Source organism: Mus musculus, chromosome 10, assembly GCF_000001635.26.
Source record: "Mus musculus strain C57BL/6J chromosome 10, GRCm38.p6 C57BL/6J".
NCBI classification, from domain to species: domain Eukaryota; kingdom Metazoa; phylum Chordata; class Mammalia; order Rodentia; family Muridae; genus Mus; species Mus musculus.
In genome coordinates this window covers 61,417,688-61,426,607 of record NC_000076.6, presented here as the reverse complement: position 1 = coordinate 61,426,607, position 8,920 = coordinate 61,417,688, and the positions used below count along the sequence as shown (strand labels likewise).

At 52.1% G+C, this 8,920-nt stretch overlaps 1 protein-coding gene across 1 annotated transcript; it reads right to left on the bottom strand.

The window, feature by feature from the left end:
* Nucleotides 1-1,269: 1,269 nt before the first annotated feature.
* Nucleotides 1,270-8,636, bottom strand: Nodal (nodal). Its single transcript, NM_013611.5, has 3 exons — nt 8,113-8,636; nt 2,911-3,626; nt 1,270-2,124 (listed from the first exon to the last, which is right to left on the bottom strand). Exons 1-3 carry the CDS (start codon nt 8,306-8,308, stop codon nt 1,972-1,974), a joined length of 1,065 nt encoding a protein of 354 aa, NP_038639.2. The 5' UTR covers nt 8,309-8,636; the 3' UTR covers nt 1,270-1,971.
* Nucleotides 8,637-8,920: the final 284 nt, after the last annotated feature.

Sequence of the window (8,920 nt, the reverse complement as noted above, 5' to 3'; positions counted from 1 at the left end):
ATAGAAATGTCCAAGGCCTTCAGCCAAGCCATGGACTAGATCCAGAACCATTGTTAGGAACTGATACCCAGATAGCCCTGGCCAGGGCCTCATGGTGGTCCTGCAGCCAGCATGGTGACCACAATCAGCACGTGTAAAGTGGTCACTTTGTGTCCTTATCCCCCACTTGACATAGGGCAGTGCTTTGTCACCAGGGAGCTTTGTTGTCCCAAGTTCACAGAACAGCCAACTGTAAACACTCCCACAAGCTGAAGCCACAAATAACCATGGCCTTTGGCCCTGTCGTGCTGTGTAGGGACTGTAGGCACCTGCTTCCCAGTGTCCTGGGAGGCCACTTCCCTCCAAGAACTTAAACTCCACAGTGGACCTGAGGCCTGGAAGTCAACACTTGGTAGAGGTGAGTAATCCCAGCATTTGAGAGTCAAGCAAGAGAGAATCGCCTAGAGTTTGAAGCCAGTCGGGACTAAAGAGAGATCCTGACTCAAAACCCAAGGCAGAACCCTGTGGTGACTGAGCCCATTTCTCTGCTCAGCGCTCCTGGGTTTAGCTTTCTCAATCCCAGGCTAGGCTGTAGCCAGCCCAGTCTCTGGACCAGTTTCACTGGCTTGGTTCAACCAAAGCTGGAACAAAAGTGGATGAGTATCCTGGGAAAGGGGAGAGGGGGTGTTTCCTGTGGACTTCAATTCCACCCCTCAACCTTGCCAAAAGAACAGAGATACTCAGATGTCTCAGTGGTAGAACTTTCTACTGCAAGCCGAGCCTCCTGCTATGCCACGCAGAACCTGCAGTTAGAACCTGCAGTTAGGGTACCCGGGCCTAACAGGCCTTAAACTTTAAGGATTGAAAGACTCAGATGGAGAAGGCCTAGAGGACATGAAGCCCCATGGCCCTCCCTGTCATGCAGCTTTTTGTTTGAGACAGGGTCTCACTGTGTAGCTCTGATTGTCCTAGAACTCAGAGACCTGCTTGCCTCTGCCTCAACTGCTGGAATTAAGGGTGTGCTCCACTACACACCTGACTTTTTCATGCTGGGGTTTAACTCAGGGTCCTACGTGTACTAAGCAAGTGTCTGCTACTAGGCCAGTCATTCCCAAGCTCTCAGAGGCACTTCCCACATATGCATCAGGCTCTCCCACTTTTTGTTTTACTAGGGGATGCCAGGCAGTGAGTTCCCCACACCTCACATAACCTCTGCAAAAGCTAAGACCACAAGCCCATCCCCTGCTGGATCGGAACTCAGGAACCTAGAAACACATTGTGAGACAGAGGTGAATTGTCACAGACTTTTAATAGACTTGGGTTGTGTCTGCCAAGCATACATCTCAGGACTCTGGCTTCTAAAGTCCACCATGGCCAGTCCCCTCTTGGACAAGTGCCCACCTCTCTGGTCAAAGGCACCAACTGGCCCTGGAGAACTGGACAGTGGCTTTTTTAGGCAAGTCATTAGAGATCAGAGAGCCCCTGACCAAGGCCAGTATGTCACTGCCAGCCAGCCAGAAGGTTGTGGGTCTTCCCTACCACAGCTTGAGGCAGGGAGAACCAAATGGCTCGTTTATAATCTAATAAAATATATACTAATCTTGAGGGAGGGACAGCAGGTCACAGACCACTTTTGAGAATACAAGAAAGTTACAGATGGCATCAAAAATAAATACATATATATATATATACATATATATATATACACCCCAGCCTTTGCACACAATTTCAAGCAGTTCATAAACCCTATTTCCAGGGAGCCCAGCGAGCCAGCCCCTGCAAGGCTTCCCCATCCTGCCATGCCACGGTAGCCTCTCTCTGGCTTGGCAGGTCTAAGAGCACTGTATGCACAGGGGGCGGGGCTTTTCTCTTTAGCTCCAGCAGGCAGAACTCTTCTAACGTTTCTGCTCCCTGGATAGACACAATGGAGTCTCCTTGGAGTTCATCAGCATTGTGGAATGCAAGCCAATTTCAGCACTCCCCCTGGCTCTGTCAGAGGCACCCACACTCCTCCACAATCATGTCCTTGTGGTGTTCCAGGAGGACCCTGCCATTGTCCACATAAAGCATGCTCAGTGGCTTGGTCTTCACGGGGGCACAGCACGTGGAAGGAACCCGGTGGGGTTGGTATCGTTTCAGCAGGCTCTGAAAGGGAGGAAGGAGGGAGGGTCAGTTTGCATTTGCTGGGGCAAAGGCAGAGTTACTATTTCTGGCTAAAGTGAAAACTTAGCTTCTGGTACAAAAATAGGAAATTATTTTCATTCATAAATAGAATGCTGCCCATGGAACCAGCTCACGAACCCCCCCCCCCACCTCACACACACACACACACATACACACACACACACACACGCGCGGGCGCGCGCCATGCCTGTGAAACATGTTACCAGCCTCGAAAAAGATAGCATTCAGCAAATAAGCAGCTTAATGTAATGAGTAATGAGCTAGATCGCGAAGACTTGCCTAGTCCAAATTCTGAATGTCAGAGCTGGAGGAGCAGAGGTCTACTCTATTCCCTCCCCATCACCTAATTATGGGAACAGGGAAAAGCTGGGGATGTGGCTCAGTCCTTTGCCTAGCATGGGCGAGGTCCTGGATTTGATCCCCAGTATTGTAATAGTGCATGCCTGTGATCCCAGACGAGGGGTGTGAAGGCAAGAGGATCAGCAGTTCAAGGTGATCCTGGGCCATGTAACGAGACAGACAGACGGACGGACGGACTGCCGGAGGGAGGGAGGGAGGGAGGGAGGGAGGGAGAGAGAGGGAGAGAGGGAGAGAGAGAGGGAGAGGAGAGGGAGAAAGGGAGAACTAGAGAGAGAACTAGATAGAGAGAGCGCCCTCTCCCAATGCTTGAACACACACACACACACACACACACACACACACACACACACACACACACACACACCATCTAGCAGCCAAGCATCATACCTGGATGTAGGCATGGTTGGTAGGATGAAACTCCTCCCCCACAGGGTTAGGACACTCGCCCTCACAGCGATAGGCATTGTACTGCTTGGGGTAGATGATCCAGGAGCCCCAGCCAATCAGGTTGAAGTCCACCTGGAACTTGACCCTCCTACACAGTTGGCTTCTGTCTGGCAAATGATGTCGGCGTTGCCTTCTGCCCCATCCGCCCCTCTCTACAGACAGCTGTCCCTCCTGGGCCCGCCAGGAGCTCTCAGCTTCCCAAAGCAAAGTGGCGCCCCCTAGCTGCCTCTGCTCCTGAGGCCGGTTGGAGTAGAGCATGAGCACATTGGTGCTGGCGACAGGTACAGGTGGGGTGTAGGGCTGATGCCAACACTTTTCTGCTCGACTGGACACCTGCTTTTCCAGTGCCCTGGGGTCCTTTAGCCACTTGGAGAGTGGCTTGGTCACCTCCAGGACTGTGCTGCCTGAGGCAAACGTGACCTGAGAAGGAATGACGGTGAACGTCTCCATCCAAATGCGCTCCAGGCAGTCAGCGGGGTCCCGCTCTGGATCCCCCTTGGCCTGGTGGAAAATGTCAATGGTGAGTGGGCCCTCAGTGGGTATGTCCATGGGGCCCGGCAGCTGCAACCGGAGCTCCGCCCATACCAGATCCTCTTCTTGGCTCAAAAAAGAGAAGTCAAACGTGAAAGTCCAGTTCTGTCCGGTCACGTCCACATCTGGGGGGCAGGGTGAGAAATCATAGAAACAGTGTGAGAGAGTTCTGTTAACCACAGCTGGACAGGCTGCCTGCCACCCACCTCTCACCCTCACCCACCCCATTGGCTTGCAATATTATTGAGTCCATCGGACTTATTTTGGCTTTTTGAAGTAGTTTCATACTGAGGCAGAATTGGAACCTGCTATTTTTGTTTGTTGGTTGGTTTTCTCGAGACAGGGTTTCTCTGTGTAGCCCTGGCTGTCCTGAAACTCACTCTGTAGACCAGGCTGGCCTCAAACTCAGAAATCCACCTGCCTCTGCTTCCCAAGTGCTGGGATTAAAGGTATGTGCCACCACTGCCCAGTGGAACCTGCTATTATTTATCCTCAACTGGATACTCATCCTGGACCTCATCCTTCTGTCCCAGCCTCTCAGGAGCTGGGATAGACCATATATACTCAGATATATATGTATATGCATACACGCATAGATAGACTGTATACACACATACATATATGCATATATATGTACACACACACACACACACACACACACACACACACACACACACACACTCAGAAATAGTCCATTTTAGAGATGAAAGAAAATGGAGGTGTTGGAAGTACAAGGGCTTGTGTGTGAGACCTAGCTTGAAAAGTAACCAAAGGGTGAGAGAATGTAGCTCAGTTGGGAGAGCACGTGCCTATAAGGCCCAAAGGCCTGGATTTGATCCCCAGCACTGCATAAACTATGGGTGTGGTGGAGCAAGCCGGCAATCTCTACCCTCCAGAGGTAGAATCAGAGGATCAAGTTCAAAGTCATCCTTAACTTCACTGAAAGTTCAAGATCAACCTGGGCTAGAAATTGGGTGGACTGGGTTGGGTGACCAGGAGGAAGGAAGGAAGGAAGGAAGGAAGGAAGGAAGGAAGGAAGGAAGGAAGGAAGGAAGGAAGGAAGGAAGGAAGGAAAGAACGAGAGCGAGAAAGCAAGAGAGAGGGGGGGAGGGGAGAGAAGAGATTAGTGCTAGGAGTAAGCTTGAAATTGCTTGACTGCAAACCCCAAATCCCTCTTCTGGTTCTCTCTCTCTCTCTCTCTCTCTCTCTCTCTCTCTCTCTCTCTCGACTTTTTTTTCTCTCTCTCAGGATTTTTAAAATATATATATATATTTTAAAGATTTATTCATTATATATGTATATGAGTACACTGTTGCTGTCTTCAGACACACCAGAAGAGGGCATCAGATCCCATTACAGATGGTTGTGAGCCACCTTGTGGTTGCTGGGAATTGAACTCAGGACCTCTGGAAGAGCAAGCATCCAGTGCTCTTAACCACTGAGCCATTTCTCTAGCCCTCTGCTCATCTCTTTATGACACCCTGGGCAAACCGGGCGTGGTGGCGCACGCCTTTAATCCCAGCACTCGGGAGGCAGAGGCAGGTGGATTTCTGAGTTTGAGGCCAGCCTGGTCTACAGAGTGAGTTCCAGGACAGCCAAGGCTATGCAGAGAAACCCTGTCCGAAAAACCAAAAAGACACCCTGGGCAGTCAGAGGACAGCACATAAGAACTAGATGGTGCCTGTGCTGGTGGCACACACTTTCGATCCCAGTACTCAGAAGGCAGAGCCAGGTATATCTCTGTGAGTTCGAGGCCAGCCTGGTCTACAGAGTGAGTTCCAGGACATCCAGGCCTACACAGAGAAACCCTGTCTCGAAAAACAAAAACAAAAACGAAAAAAAACAAAACAAGTGATCCTTCACTTTTTGCAAGCCTACTTTCCTCTCTTTTGCATTACAGTCATGAGTAGTGGTGCAGGCCTTTAATCTCAACACTTGGGATATGGAGAAACAGGAGGACCAGGAATTTCATGGCCAGCTTTGAGGACATTTGCTATGCGAGACCAGAGCAAACTACATGAGTCTAGTTCATTAGAAATAAGTAAGTAAGACCAACCAACAACAAAGCAAGGACTCTGATGGGTGTATTGAGCAGTCCTGGAGGTGGCAGTGATCAGGGTGCTCCAGCATGGCTCCTAGTTTTTTGGGGTTTTTTGTTTTGTTTTGTTTTGTTTTTGTTTTTTGATTTGAAAGGCATGCGCCATCACGCCCGGCTGGCTCCTAGTTTTTAACCACTTCCCAGAGTATCTTTGGGCTGACATGAATTCAGCCTCTGGCAGCTTCTCTCCCCACAACTTCAGCCCCCCAAAACTCTGTCCCTCTGCCTGTCTCTAGCTGCCATTTCAATTAATTTCCACTTCCTTCCTCATTAGCGACATAAGGGGAAAATAACCAGCCCTTTCGGAGACTCTCCCCAAACACCACTGACCCTGGGTGCTAGCTAGGATGCCCTCTTCTGCCCAGCAGCCTGTGAGCAATCTGAAACTTTTACCCTAAGTGTCTGCAAAAGGTCTCTCAGCGAGGCAGGTGTCCCTGCTCCACAGTTAAAAGCAGCGGCCAAAGTCCACCATGACCTGAGGAGTCCCAGTTTGACATTGGCCCGGTGGTTTTCCTTCTCTGGGCTTCATATAGCTTGTGCTTCGATTAACTGAGATACTCAGAGAGATGCTTTGTCCAACACAACCAAAGTATCCAAAGGTTGGCTGTTTCAAGGGTCTCCTTGCCTGTGCCCAGAACTCATAATAAACTGTGGTGGCCAGGCACAACAAGACCCTGGGCTGAGAGCAGTGACCCCAGTGAGCACCCTCACCAGTGACTGTGATGGCCAGTGAGAAGGCTGGGCAGGAAGAAACTATTTCCTCACTGGCCACTCCCAGGGTTTCCTGGGATAGAGGGTCCTCCCAATATAGCTCTAGCTCATTGAACAACCCATACTATAAATGTGAACAGGATGGGCATGCGGAAGGGGTTCAGGAACACCCTGACACCCCCCCTCCGCCCCCACCGTGTGGATTTGACAAGAATCATTAGCACATGTAGCCACCTCTAATTCTAAAGAGCTGCATCTCAGGCCATTCGGCTGCCCCTCCCCTCAGCCCAGGAGGGTCTTGCCATTTTAGGCTTCCCATATTGCCAGAGCTTTACACGAACTGCCTCCCTGCCCCCCACACCCTGGTACTGCCATTTGCACCAGAGTATGCTGAACAAGTGGGCACAGACAGCTGACAGACCCCACTTCTGCTATGCAGGAGTAGATGAAGTACTGAGGGAGTGGCCTGGGATGCCCCTCTCCTCTAGACCACATCCAGGTAGAGCATTTTTGCTGAAATGAAGGCCTCCGACACCATTGGTGGAATAGTTAAAACGCTAAAGTTGGTTGGGTTTATTTAAACAAGCCAGGAGACAGTAGTTCCCTGATTTACAAAAGCAAACAAAAATCAAAGTGATGTTGCCGTGGGCTCAGGTGACTGCAAAACCGAATCTGATGGACCTCAAGAGTTTCTCTGCATCCCAGATTGTCCCATCACCATACAAACCTTCCAGAACTTTCTAGAAGGGAAGTGAACTGGAAAGGTATGTTTTCCCGGCTTTACCTCTGTCCGACCCTAGGCGGAGGGGCCTAGCATCCCACTGATTTCCCATTGCCTTGCCCTCCAGGCTGTCCTGTTCCGCGGTCCCCAGATGACCCTTCAAGAGAGGGTCACCGGCAGTCACAGCCCAGACGCTGCAGGCAGGGGACTAGGGACTCCGCCTCCAGGTCGTGAGGGCCGGCGGGCGGCGGGTCAGACCGGATTAGAAGATGTGGATTGCGTCCGGGTCCCGCGGAGGGCCGTCTGGCCCCAGAGGACAGAGGAGCGGGCTGGCCAAGCTGCCCAAGAGGCGAGATGTTGATTGCGCCCAGGAAGGTAGTCCTGAGTCCGAACTCCCTCTCCTGGGCACCCACCTGTCGGCCTACTCTGGTGAGCATCACTCAGGTCGCTGGGTCAAACACACACACACACACACACACACACACACACACACACACACACACACACACACACACACACACGAACACCTCGATCCAAGTAGGTTCCGAGCCTGTTGGTCACCAAGGACACCTGACACCGCCCAACCACGAGAGTTGCCTGAGTTCTGGACTTTCTACACCCGATCTCTAATTTCGGATCTTTGAGCCCTAGTTCCTGGTGTCACTTGCTGCAACCGGGATAAAACCAGTAACGACTTGTTTTATTTTACGCCCGGTTCTGGGCAGAGCGTTTCTGGGGGAGATGGGGCGTTGTCACCTAGTCCCTTCTATAAGTCTATCAAAAAGGTCTTACGATTTCTAAACTACAGATGGGCAAACTGAGACTCGCAGGTGCTCAGTGGCGCAATCCGGCCCACGCCCTACCCTTTTTACCCTCTACCATTAGAGGTAGGACCGACCGGAAAGGCGGTGGCCCCTGGTTCCATTCCGATCGCGCCACTAGCGCTGTGCTGAGCCTGCCCACGGAGAAACAATTAATCCCAGTCTCTGGACGATTCTTGATGCTCAGTCCCCGCTGCAACCATCGCGCGCCTCCCGGCCGTGAGCCCTTAAGTGCTGGCGAGGCCAGGCTTGCAGCCTACCTTGCGCCTGGAGGCTGCGGATGATGTCCGCCCGAGGCAGCGGGTCTCGGTAGAGGCTCAACATGTACGCCAGAGGGGACGGTGACGAGGGCTGCCCCCGTGTCCACAGAGGCAAAGCGGCCGCGGTCGGGGCGCGCGGGTGGAGTAGAGCCCAACAGGCTTGAAGAAGAAGGATGCGGAGGCTGTGGGCACTCATGGTGGGCTGTTTGGACCCGCAAACAACACCAGGGTCCCTTATATCTGAGCCGCCGCCGCCCCGCCCCTTTCCCTCCCTCCCTCCGGAGAGGCCTATAACCTATAGGTTAAGAACTTATAACCACCCTGGAGGGGCAGGGCAGGGGAGCCCCTGCTGAGGGGAGGTGTGATGTGCTGAGAAAGACTACAGAGAAATTGTGGCGGGGGGGGGGGGGGGGAGTTAGGGGTGCATACAGACTCTGAGTCTAAACCGCCCCGCACCTTGCCCCTCTACCTCGGGAAGTCTCCCTGCTGAGACAGCGGGCTAAGGCTTGCTCCGAGTGAAGCTTGATGAGCTAGAGGTGTGTTGGAGCCCTGGCTGGCTTCAACCCCAGAACCACAATAATGGCTTCCTTACTCTGCCTCTTCTGGACCCCTCGCGGTCCTCTCCAGTTCATCCAAAAACAGGTAGGGAGTGCTGGGCTAGGGGCCAGTCCTCTCTTCTGGGTAGCACCAGGCTAGCCTGAGCTACATCCTTCATTGGCAAGGCCCCTAGGTAACTAGGGGTTATTGAGAATTTGAAAGAACAAAGATTAGCCGGGTATGGTGGCGCACACCTTTAATCCCAGCACTC

Bases quoted from the DNA above. Each gene is read 5' to 3' on its own strand.
- Nodal (NM_013611.5), bottom strand. From the start codon at position 8,308: ATGAGTGCCCACAGCCTCCGCATCCTTCTTCTTCAAGCCTGTTGGGCT. The intron at 3,627-8,112 runs GTAGGCTGCAAG...CCTGCCCCCCAG, and splicing joins CCGCAGCCTCCAGGCGCAAG to ATGTGGACGTGACCGGACAG. The intron at 2,125-2,910 runs GTATGATGCTTG...CCTCCCTTTCAG, and splicing joins CCAACCATGCCTACATCCAG to AGCCTGCTGAAACGATACCA.